General features: G+C 59.5%; 3 protein-coding genes across 3 annotated transcripts in view; 1 reads left to right on the forward strand and 2 right to left on the reverse strand.

The window, feature by feature from the left end:
- Positions 1 to 1694, reverse strand: part of ETH_00001565 (uncharacterized protein) — a gene marked incomplete at both ends in the record, with an annotated part of 4141 nt that extends 2447 nt beyond the window's left edge. Inside the window, one exon of the mRNA XM_013372988.1 lies at positions 31 to 1694. Coding sequence (XP_013228442.1) covers positions 31 to 1694 — 1664 coding nt within the window. The remainder of the gene's footprint in view (positions 1 to 30) is intronic.
- Positions 1695 to 2688: 994 nt separating this feature from the next.
- ETH_00001570 (uncharacterized protein) lies at positions 2689 to 8249 on the reverse strand (the record flags this gene model as incomplete). Its single annotated transcript, XM_013372989.1, has 10 exons — positions 2689 to 2710; positions 2830 to 2908; positions 3398 to 3458; positions 3610 to 3801; positions 3923 to 4064; positions 4282 to 4376; positions 4621 to 4725; positions 5159 to 6017; positions 6189 to 6519; positions 6662 to 8249. 10 exons carry the CDS (start codon positions 8247 to 8249, stop codon positions 2689 to 2691), a joined length of 3474 nt encoding a protein of 1157 aa, XP_013228443.1.
- An 837-nt stretch (positions 8250 to 9086) lies between these two features.
- On the forward strand, positions 9087 to 11024 carry ETH_00001575 (ADP-ribosylation factor domain-containing protein, putative; the record flags this gene model as incomplete). Its single annotated transcript, XM_013372990.1, has 5 exons — positions 9087 to 9151; positions 9586 to 9696; positions 9935 to 10097; positions 10584 to 10664; positions 10887 to 11024. 5 exons carry the CDS (start codon positions 9087 to 9089, stop codon positions 11022 to 11024), a joined length of 558 nt encoding a protein of 185 aa, XP_013228444.1.
- Positions 11025 to 11236: the final 212 nt, after the last annotated feature.

An 11236-nucleotide genomic window follows, 5' to 3' on the forward strand; every position in this document is an offset into this window, starting at 1 on the left:
CTGGTGCTGCTGCGGCGGCTGCCACTGCACTGTAACTGCAGCGCGGCAGCTGCTACGAAGCGCTGAAGGGTTCCCAAAGACGCAGCCCGTGGCCGTCTTTGCATGCGCAGCTCCCTTTCCGGCTGCTGCTGCTCCAGGCGGCCAAAGCGCAGCAGCAGCAAAAGGGCGCCCCTTGCCAGCGAGGTGGAGATACACCCCAAAGCAGCAGCACAGAAAAGGAACCAAGAGACAGAATCTACCGCAAGGAAGTGCTTCCTAAGCTCGGCTTGCTGCTGCTGCGGCAGGTGCAGCAGGGGCTCCTGAGTCTGCGGCAGCAGCCGCAGCAAAGGCAGCAGCAGCTGCTGCTCCCGCTGCAGCATAGCTTCCGACAGCTGCAGCAGCAGCTGCTGCGGCCTATCTCCCAGCTGCCACTCCTGGCTTCCCTGCCCCCTCGCTACAACGCCCCACAAAAGAGCAACAGAAACCCCGTAGCTCCGTAGGCGTTCTTCTGCAGCAGCACCCGCAGCGGCGCTTGCTGCTCCTGCTGCTGCTGCTGCTGCATTTAGTGTTTCTGCTGTTGCTTCGCCTGCTGCTGGCTTTCCTACTTTTGCTGCTGCGGCTGTGGTCCTCGAAGGGCTCTTGTGGGCGCCCGAATCCCGGTCCGCCTTTGTCGGATGGCTGGCGGTAGGCGCAGCTGCTGCTGTTGCTGCCGTTGCTGCTGCTGCTGCTGCTGCTGCTACTGCTGCTACTCCTGGGTCCACCTGCTGCGGGATAGTGGAGTTGTTGTGTTTTAGTCGGATCTTCAGCTGCTGCAAAGCGGACTTAGTTGCCGAAAGAAACAGAGACCTGCAGGCTTTGCTGCTTAGAAGAGTCCGTGCTGCTTTGCTGCTGCTGCTGTTGCTGCTGCTGCTGCTGAGTCTACTAAGAGCAGAGAGAAAATGTGCGGCGTCCCGCAGAGAAGCACTGGAGTGTATGGCTGCCAAGTGCCCCTCTGCTGCAGCTACAACTGCTGACAGCCTCTGCTGTGGAGTCTCTTCTCGCTCTGCTGCAGTAGCAGCAGCAGCTCGAAACGCCTTCAGCAGCAGCAGATGGTGCTGCTGCAGCGCAGCCCCACATGGGGGCCCCGTTTGGTCTCCAGCTGCAGCAGCAGCAGCAGCAGCCGGGCAAACGGTGCTGACGCTGTCACCAGTGGCATCACCAGAGCTGCTGCTGCTGAACCTGGTGACGCAGCCAGCTGCAGTGGTGGTGCTGCTGCTGCACTCCTGCAGTGCTGCAATCAGCAGGGGACCCCAGCCCCAGGGCCCCGCAGCTCTGAGGAGCAACTCCAGCTGCTGCTGGAGGCTCCCGCAGCAAAGCGGGATGCCTTCAACGCCCCCCTCTCCACTCTCACCTCCACCCTGTCGCTTCTGCTGCTGCTGTTGCTGTTGCTGCTGCTGCTGCTGTATGGCGATCCCTCTGATATGTGGGCTGCCCCGTGGCTGCTGCTGCGCCTTCTGCAGCGTGCAGCTACCTCCGAGGCGCGCGTGCTGGGTCTGGCCTTCTGGGGGCCCCAAAAGTGGGCTGCAGCGTGGGGCCCCCAGGGTCTTGCCGGGGCCCCCTGTAGCTCTGGCTGACGCACCCAGAGGCCTTTCCGTTAGAGCTGCTGCTCCTGAGGGGCCTCTGGGGGATCCTCTACGTGCTGCTAGCAGCCTTGACAGGCCTCTAGAGGGAAGCATCTATGGTACTGCAGGGGCCCCCATGGTCCATGTGGGGCCCCTGGCTGGGCCCCCCCCCCCCCGGTGTATGACTTGGGCCCCTTGGAAGCACCGACAAGCCGCAGATGCTCTTTGAATGCTTTTAAAATGCCTTTATTGTTTCTTTGACTCAAAATAAATGCGCGCCTGGAGGCTCGAGACGCCTGTTGTGTGTACAAAAGCCCCCATCAGACCCATGGGCCCCCAGATGAGTCTTAGGGGGCCTCTCGGGGCCCCCTAACAAAAAAAGGGGCCCTGTTTCTGGGGCCTTCTGTGGCTTCTCCTCCTTTGTATGTGCATTAGTGTTACACATAGAGCTGCTGCTCCCCTGTGTGGCACTGGAAGGCTTGCGAACGGCTTCACAGCTGGCGAGGCGCAGCAGGAACGCCCTTACAGGGCCGCTAGCTGCACAGGCTTCAGCTAGCTAGCTAGCCCACCAGGTAGCTAGCTGTGTCGCTAGCTGCTTAGCCAAAGCTCCTGGCTAGCCGATGGCACTACAAACTACACTCCCCAACCCCAGCAGCAGCATCAGTAGCACCAGCAGCAGCACCACAGCAGTAGCAGCAGCAGCAGAGGCAGCACAGCAGTAGCAGCAGCAGCAGAAGCAGCACAGCAGTAGCAGCAGCAACCCTAGTCACGCGACGGATTGCCGCGGGTCCCTCTAGCCCCACAGCGCTCTAGTTATACACAGGCACACACGCCTCCGCTTTCGCTGCACGGGGGCCCCTGCTGGGGCCCCCGAGCTGCACAGAATTCCCTGATGGGGCCCCCAGCAGCAGAATGCCTTGGATGGAGGCTCCCCCCTTGCTGCAGCATTTGGAAGCAAATAATCCTCCCAGCAGTTTGCCGTGACTGGCTGAGGAACATCAGTTGCCAAACTGCTGCTGCTGCTGCTGCTGCTGCTGCCGCCGCCGCCGCCGCATGGCTGTCTCGCCCAGGGCCCTGCTCAGGGGGCCTCACCTGTCTGCCCGTTGGGTCACTCCGTGGAGAGGACGCTCCTGATGAAAGAAGCAGAGAAGGCAGGTAGGCAAGCTCTCGGAGGTGGCCGTCACAGCAGCAGCAGCAGCAGCAGCAGCAATACCAGTAGCAGCAGCAGCAAGTTTCTAACTGGCCTCACTCGATCTGTTTCGGCGAAAGAAGAAGTTGTATGCTGAAGTCTGATGCTTCGTTGTTGTGCCCTTTCGCGCCTGTCTCACCTGCGCAAACGGACCCATTTAGCTGCAGTTGCTGCTGCAGTTGCTGCTGCAACTGCTGCTGCAGTTGCTGCTGCAGTTGCTGCCGCAGCTGCCTGAGCGCCTAGGTGCTGCCTCTGCTGCGGCTGTAGCTGGTCGGGCTAAGGAGCGCAGGAAGTGTCTTCTAATTATTTTATAAGAATTCTACTTTAACAAGAGAGACCTGAAGCACTGGGGCCAGTGGGCCCCTTATAATCACTTCAGGGCTCTCATTACAGATTTGCTGCTTTTTGGGCACCCCTATATATCCCTACGGGACTCTGAGGGACCCCTAGATGCTCAAACGCGACCTGGGGGTCCCCACATGCCTCTACGTGGCTTTTGGGGCCCCCGCATACTCCTATTTGGGGCCCCATAAACTCTTTTGTGGGGCTTTGGGGGCCTCCTGAATGGCCCCAGGAGTATTTGGGGGCCCCTCATATGTGCCCCATTTGGATTCATTTAAAAGCTTACTTGGGTCTTCATCTGCATCGTTGGTCTCGTGGAGGATGGAGACTTTTCGGGCGTTTGTGAGCTGCAGCAAAACCACACCGCAGCAGCAGCAGAGAAGACGTGCTGCCTCTACTGCAGCAGCAGCAGCAGCAGCAGCAGCTGCTGCTGCTGCGCGTATCTACGCTTCCGTCAAAACTTCTCTTCCCTGGTGGCTTTCTGTAAACTCCACTCACCATAAGCGTCGTGAGAAAGGCCCGGCAAATTTCATATCGGGGCTTTCCCCGAACTAGAGAAGCAAATGTGGCAATAGGCCTGCTGCTGCTGCTGTTGCTGCTGCTTGATACTGGCTCAGCTGCCTCAGGAGACGCAGCAGCAGTAGCAGGCGCCTCGCTGGACGCCTCTGCGCCTGCAGCAGACACAGGCGTCTGCAGCGAAAGAGCAGCAGCAGCAACAAACAGACGAAGGATGCAGGCAGCAGCGCTCAAGTACTTTCTGTCGTGCTGTCCCTTATAGGAAGACAAAACGGAATTTGGAGTGCAAGATTACTTGCTGCTGCTGCTGCTGCTGCTGCTGCTGCAGGCGGAGGGCGTCCCTAAGTAAAGACTGTTCGCTGGCCCGAATATCGAAAGAAGGGACAGACTGCAGAGTCAGCAAACGGTCCTCTAAGTATGCGTTCCAGCGGGCCACCCTGCAGCAGCAGCAGCAGCGGCAACAACAACAGCAAGAGCAGCAGCAGCAGCGGGAGTCGCATCGGGTACGAAGTAGCAGCAGGGGAACCCAAAGAACAAGCAGTTTCGGAGGCAGCAGCAGCAACACTGTTGGCGGTCATAGTTAGCAACTAGTAGCAGCAAACAGAAGCAGCAAGTAGGAGTATCAAGCAGCAGTAGCAGCATAAAAGGCTCCACCTCATTTGTATGGCGAGTTCTTCGTCTGCTGCTGCTGCAGCTGCTGGGCCCCCTTCTGCGTGTTTAGCTGCTGCAGCAGCTGCTGCGTTCAGCTCCTGGGACACAGACACAGCGCCTGCAGATGAAAGCCCATTAACTCTGGTTTGCTGCTGCTCCTGGCTTCGCACTGCAAAGGAAGCAGCTGTTCTGGCGCTGCCACAAGAGGCTCCCAGCAGCAACAGCAACAGCAACAGCAGCAGCAGCAGCGGCAGGCCTTCAGCGAGGCTGGAGGGGCTGCTGCCGAGCCCCAGATTTGCAGAAAGTGCAAAAAGACAGAAACTGCAAAGGCACAAAACGCACCGCCAGGCGCTCGCGCTGAGCCCGGCGAATCTCCTCTTCTATTGCTGCTGTTTCCTTTGCACTCAAACGCAGCTCCCCACAAGTGGAGGCATCGGCATCCTCTTCCTGCAGCAGCAGCAGCAGCAGCAGCAACGGCGGATGTCGCTGCTGCTGCACTCGCTGCACAAACGGCGAACCGAACTGCCGCTGGAGCAACAAAAGCACCGCCCGCTGCACCAACGGCAAGCCGGGCAGCTGCTGCAGCAACAACTGCACCACCGGCTGCAGTAACGGCGGGCCTGGCTGCTGTTGCAGCAGCAACTGCACCACCAGCGACAGAATCAACAGCATCACCAGCAGCAGCAACAACAGTAGCACCAGCAGCAGCAACGGCAGATCTAGCTGCTGCTGCAGCAACGCAGCAGATCCGCCTGAGCACGTCCCGCAGACCGGGCGCTGCACGTGCAGAAAGATAGACACTGGAAGCAGCAACAGCTACCCCAGCAGCAGCAGAAGTAGCAGCGCCCAGAGCAGCAGCAGCAACCAATAATGGGCGTACGAATGCGTCGGCAAACGGCTCGTCGTCTCCTTCTCCCTCTAGCACTAGTAACGACTCCTCTGCTGCAGCAGCTTCTGCCTGTGCCGCTGCTGCTGCTGCCGCCGCTGCTTCGGCTGCTGCCGCTGCTTCTGCTGCTGCTGTTGCTGCTGCCGCTGCTGCAGAGGAACTCAGAACGCGCACCCGCGGAAGCACCAACCGGGCTTGTCGCCTGCAGGCTGCCCGCTGCAGCCACAGCAGCAGCACCGGCAGCAGCAGCAGCCATCTTGCAGTGGGTGCTGCAGAAGCAGCAGAGTCAGAAGCAACCAGCCCGCCCGCAGCAGCAGAAGCGGCATCAGCAGCAGGAGTTGCTGCTTCTGTAGTGCCCCGAATTATATATCCTGCCCTCAGTGTAGGCATTCTAAATAAAGCCAAGGGCTGGGGATTCAGAAGGGCCTGTCCTACCTGCAGCCTGAGAGCTTGCTTCCTTGCCAAGAGGCATTCTCTCAGTCTCAGCAGCAGCAAGTCGTCGGCCCACCTCCACCGCTGCATCCACTGGAGCCGTTGCTGCTGCTGCTGCTGCTGCTGAGAATTCAGGGGGGGACAAAACAACTGCCCAAGCAGGCGGGCGTGGGGGGCCGTGGGCATTCTAATGTTAGGGTACCCTGGGAGCGTGCTGTAGGGGAGGCCCCCCAGGGGGGCCCCCGGCTTGCCGCAGGGCCCCCCCTCCTGGGACAGCCAGGGCGGCGGCGGGGGCCAGAAACCCCTCAGAAGGGCCCCCTGCCCCTCCTTTGTGGAGGCCCTGTGAACTAAAAGTGCAGCTCCGGGGTCCTGCTGCAGCAAGTCCTCTGCCGGGCTCCCCAGGATGCTGGCGGGAGGGGCCCTGAGCCACGCAGCAGCAAACTGACACGCTCGGTAGCCCCACAGTTCGAAGCAGCAGCACCACAAGCAGCAGCAGCAGAAGCAGCAGCAATGGGGCGTGAGACAGAGGCTCCTGCCAGTGCTGCAGGGGCCCCCACGAAGGCCCTGCGCTGCCAATTAGACTTTAACCCACCGCCAGGTGGGGCCCCCCCGGGGCCCCTGATTCTCTTTGGGATCTTCGCAGGTCGTGGGCAAACTCATGAGGAAGTCTCGGCAGCGCCTCTTGGGGTCTCTGGGGGGCCCCTGGGGGGCTCCTGCCCCCCAGGCTGTTGCCCCCTGGAGCAGCTGCTGCAGCACAATGGCAGTGAGGGGCCCCGCGGGGCCCCCGCTGCGCGGAAGGGCCCTTAGCCTTTGCCTTGCCATTAGGAACTCTACGTGGAGGCGGGCTGAAGCCGAGAGGCCCCCCGTGAGCCCTTCATCAGAATGCGGGGTTAGAGGGGCCCCCAAGAAGTCGTCATAGAGAACTGCAGGGACAAAAGGACGCAGCAAAACCCGGCCAGCCATTCGCAAGTCCGTAGCCTCCGTGCTGCTGCTGCTGCTTCTTCCGCCTTAATGGCTTTGCTGCGTGCGCCTTCATTGCTGCCGTGTGTCTGTTGTTCCTCTCACAGTTAAGGAAGGCAAGGCGGTGCAGGGGTGGCCCCGGGGGGGCCCCCGAGGCCCCAAAGAGGGCCCCCTGGGGCACTTCTTCCGGAAGGCCAAGAGCAGCCCGCAGCTCCGGCATGTCGACAGAAGCTGAGCACCAAAGGGCCTCCTGGGGGGCCCCTCGAGACTCCTGCAGCAGCTGCTGCACCCAGCAGTCAGGGGCGGGGGGGTTCTGGGGAGTGGGGGCCCCTTGGGGGCCCCCAGCCGCCGCCTGAGGAGGCCCAGGGAAGCCAGGGGGGCCCCTCAGCTGTGATGCAGCTGCTGCAGGGAAACCTTCCTTAAGCTCCCCTTGAGCAGCAGCAGCAGGGGGCCCCTGCGCCTCTGGCTCTGGGGCCACTGCAGGGTCACATGCAGAAAAGAAGTCTGGGTACTCTTCCCAGCTGTCGCCGATCTCTGCTGCTGCAGCAGACTGCAGCAAAGAGCGGGCGGCGCCCCCTGGGGGCCCCCCGAGGGCCCCCTGGGAGCCACTCTTCTGGGCGCGGCAGGGGCCCCCTTCACACAAGTCGAAGTAAGCCGCCGCGTCTGAAGAAGTGGCCAGGATGCCCCCTGTTTCTCTGTGCACCTTGAGGCTCGTCACCTGGAGGCCCCAAACAACAGCAGCAGCAGCAGCAGCAGCAGTGGCAGCAGCAGCAGCAGCAGCAATGCAAGATGGCTGCTGGCTGAAATCGTGTGCCTGCTCTGCCCCGAAAGGAATTGCTGCTACCTCATCCTTTGCACTTACCCGCAACTCCCTCAGCTCATTGTAGGCAGTCCTGGGGCCTTCGTCTGCATCCACACTCGCTGCTGCTGCTGCTGCTGAGTCTGTGGATCCGGGGGCCCCCAGCGGCCCCTCTGCCGGCTGTGCAGCAGCCCCCTCATCCCGCTGTCTTGCTGCCACTGCTGAGGGGCCCCTTAGAACTGCAGGCAACTGAACAAGGTCAGGGGCCCGGGGCCCCTGGGTCCCGGGGGGCCCCTCTTTGCGAAGCACTGGAGGGGGCTCTGGTAGGAGCAAACAGGGAGCCGATCCCAGCTGCTGCAGCGCCTGTTGTCTGAGCTGCTGCAGCGAGAGGTGTGTAGCTGCGGAGGCCCCGGTGCGCCCCTGAGGGTTGCCTTCGAGCCTTTGCTGCTGCTGCTGCTGCTGCGCGTGCTGCAGCAGATTAAACGCCAGCGCATGCAGCTTTTCTATGCGGAGGCCCCAAACAGCTGCTGATCTCTCCACCAGCATTGCAGCGTGAGAGAACTTCATTGTGTGGGCGGGGGCCCCCGGGGTGGTGGGGGCCCCCTCCCGTGGAGATAGAGCAGCAGCAGGGGACCCCTCGGGGGGCCCCTCCCCAGCATGCTCCATTTCTATGAGGCCTTCCTCAGTTAGGCGCAGGAAGTCAGACAGGAGGCTCCCGAGGTCGTAGTCCCACACGCCTTTTGCTGCTGCTGCTGCTGCTGCAGTCCCGTGGGGGGCCCTCAGCAGCAGCTGCGTCACTTCGTTCAGAAACGCATCGACGGACTCCACGGAAAGGTCCGCTGAGGACCCACCGTAGGGACCCCCATCGGGCCCGCCTTCTTTCTGGGAAGGCATCTGGGGGGCCCCCATGCCTCAGCTAGCCGCTGGCCAGTTGCCTCGTTCTACACACATAGTGGGGGCCCCTTGTCGCCCAGCAGGGGGCCTCTCTGCAGAGGAGGTCGGCTCAGAGGCACCTGAAGATGTTCCGACGGTCAAGCGTGGCAAAAAGAAGTTTCCTTGGGGGCCCCTTGTGGGGCCCCTGTTGGCCACTTGGCCTCCGTTAAAGGGCCTCTGCACCTCCCCCAGGAGGATGCTGAGCCCCCTTGACAGGATATTAGTCTAAGACGTCCAGCCAACGGGCCTGGATGGCTGTGAACGGCTGCAAGTGACTTTGTGGTGGAGCCTGGGGGCCCCGGAGCCCCAAACCCCTCGTGTGTGAGCCTCGAGAAAGAGGGCAAAGGTCCTCCTCTTGAGTAAATTGGCCTTGAAATGGCCCTTTATGGATGCATGCAATTGCATGCAAGCTGCTGAGTGCAGAAAAGGAACGAGCGCACGGGGTGGCTTGGCAAGGTCCCCTTCAGCCGCCACTGACCCGGTCGTGTGCCCAACCACCCTAAGCTTGTCTTTGCGAAAATACTGCCTCCTACACAAATTAGGCTTATGTTTTGTCTGAAATTGCATTATATTTCTCATTTTCCGCGCTAGGAAGGCGGGAAAAGGCTCTCGAGAGCCGAGCAAGGGAGCTGTTGCTGGTCTGCGCTGCCGGCTGGCACCGGGCAAGAGGGGCCCTCGGGGCCCCTCGAGCTTAGCCCTCAGCTACGCCAATTTGGGGCTTCGGGGCCCCTTAAGTTGACTTTGTGTTTAGTTGGGAGACGCTGCGCTGCACGGGGGCCCCGGGGCCCGCAATTGGCAATGGTGCTCCTCAAGGTTTTAAGGAAAACGAAGGCGAGGGAGAAAGAGCTGCGGATTCTAATGCTGTGCGCCTCCCCACTTCCACAAAGCCCTTAGCGGGGGCCTATACTGGGGCACCTAGGGGCAAACTGCCGCTGTAGCAGCAGCAGCACACTCAGCGGCGCCTCTACTGGGCCCTTGGGGGCCCCCAATAGGCCCACGTGTTGAGACTAAAGTGGCTAAGGGTGACACGCGGGCCCAGAAGAAGCCTCCGGAGGAAAGCCGCGAGGCAGTGGGCTACGCAGAAGCCATATTTGAGGCTGTCTGAATTGAATAGATTTGCTCCCTGCGCCTTGTGCTGGCTGCGGCTGTGTGCAAGTTCCTGTTTGCTTTGCACTGAAGAGCTGCAGTGGCAGCCTTTAGCGGGATATTCGCTGTTTCCTTAGGAGTGCATGCACCTTGAGGTTTTTTGTTATTTATTTATTTCTTACTCTTTTGTGTTCTTCTTTTGTCCATGCAGCGGTCTGGATGCGGCGGGGAAAACAACATTTGTGCGGCGGCTGAATGGCTCTGAGGTGGACTCTGTGGCGCCCACTCTTGGGTTCACAATATATCCTTTTTCTTTTCAAGGGTCAGTGCGATTTTCTTGCGTAAGAAGTCTAAGACCTTTTAAAGCCTTCGACATTTCAAAGTCTTAGACTTTGCTGCGTAGGCTTGGCGCCCACTCAGGCATTCGCAGCTCCCTCTCCGGCTGCACGCCTCTCCAGACAGTGGCGCTTGTGCCGATTTGTTTGTTTTAATTTCCTTTTTAGATAATCTGCTGCGCTATTTTGATTATTCTTGATTTTTTGCAAATTCACGTTCTTCAGGTTTCGACTCAGTGTGTGGGATGTGGGCGGCCAGCGGACTATTCGCGCCTTTTGGCGGCATTACTTCGAGTGTACAGACGGTCTCATTTGGGTGGTGGATTCCGCAGACAGAGACAGAATGAAAACTTGCAAAGAAGAACTGCACAGACTGCTCAAGGAAGAGGTAAAGACAAAGATGAACTCCAGCACACGAACCCTAACAAGCAAGCATGCCTTTTCCATAAATGCGAATAAATGCAAAGACACGCAAGCCATTTACGTATAATTAAGTACAAGGACACACGAAAGGCATCCCGCGCCAATTTCTTAACTACAGGCACACGCAGAATGCTGGGTTTCTTTTCCCTTTCGCCTACATCGCGTGCCTTCGCTTTTGCCTAATCCTCACTTTCACTTTTTCGCCCTATGCCTTAAGGAGGTGTCAGTGTCTTCTAGTGTTCGGCGTCGCAGCTTGTGTGTGTCTGTGGTCTGCCTGGCTTGACCTGCATGTGTGTGACTTTGCCGCTGTTCTTTTTGGCCCAACAAAAATCATTCTTTTCCCCTATTTAGTCCCATAAGGCTTCTAAATATCCAATTACGGTGATTTGGAGAGGCACTAATAAACAAGTCAGAGCAGCCTATTCCCAAGCTGCTGTGGCTCTGTCTGCAGCGCCTCGCGGGAGTCCCCGTGTTGATCTTAGCGAACAAGCAAGATGTGCCCTCTGCCCTGTCGCCTGAGGGAATCAAAGAAGTAAAGCAGCTGCGGGCTGAGGGATGAGGGTTTGGGTTTGTGTGGCTCTGAGCAGCTGCAGCGCCGCCACCAGTTAGCGCCTCTGCTGGTCCTAGTCGGCAGTCTGAGGCGTTTACACTTGCGTGTATATACAGCAGAACGACACAGTACAGGACGAGTTCAGCACTTGGTCTACTTGGGCATATCAGATCTGTTATCTGCCAATCTGCGGCTGTCTTTCAGGCTCTCGGCCTCTCAGACATGAGTGTGTCTCGCCACTGGGCGGTCATCCCCTGCAGCGCTAAGAACGGAACAGGCCTTCTGGAAGGCATAAGTTGGTTGGTGTCGGACATTGCCAACAGAGTGTTCATCAAGCTCTAGCTTTTTCTGAAGATACAAATGCGTACAAAGAGTTCAAGAGGCCCTAGCTTTCACTTTAGCTTCAATTGAAGATACAAATGCCAGCACGTATTTGTCAGGCCCGCAGAGTAGCTGAAGCCACAAAGGTAGAAGGACCCACGCACCGACACAAAATAAAATTAGCCGCATCCACACTTTGGGGCCCCCAAGACCGAGCGCCTGGGGGGCCCCCC

This window comes from Eimeria tenella, genomic scaffold (genome assembly GCF_000499545.2).
Source record: "Eimeria tenella Houghton genomic scaffold, Eth_scaff116, whole genome shotgun sequence".
Lineage (NCBI taxonomy): Eukaryota > Apicomplexa > Conoidasida > Eucoccidiorida > Eimeriidae > Eimeria > Eimeria tenella.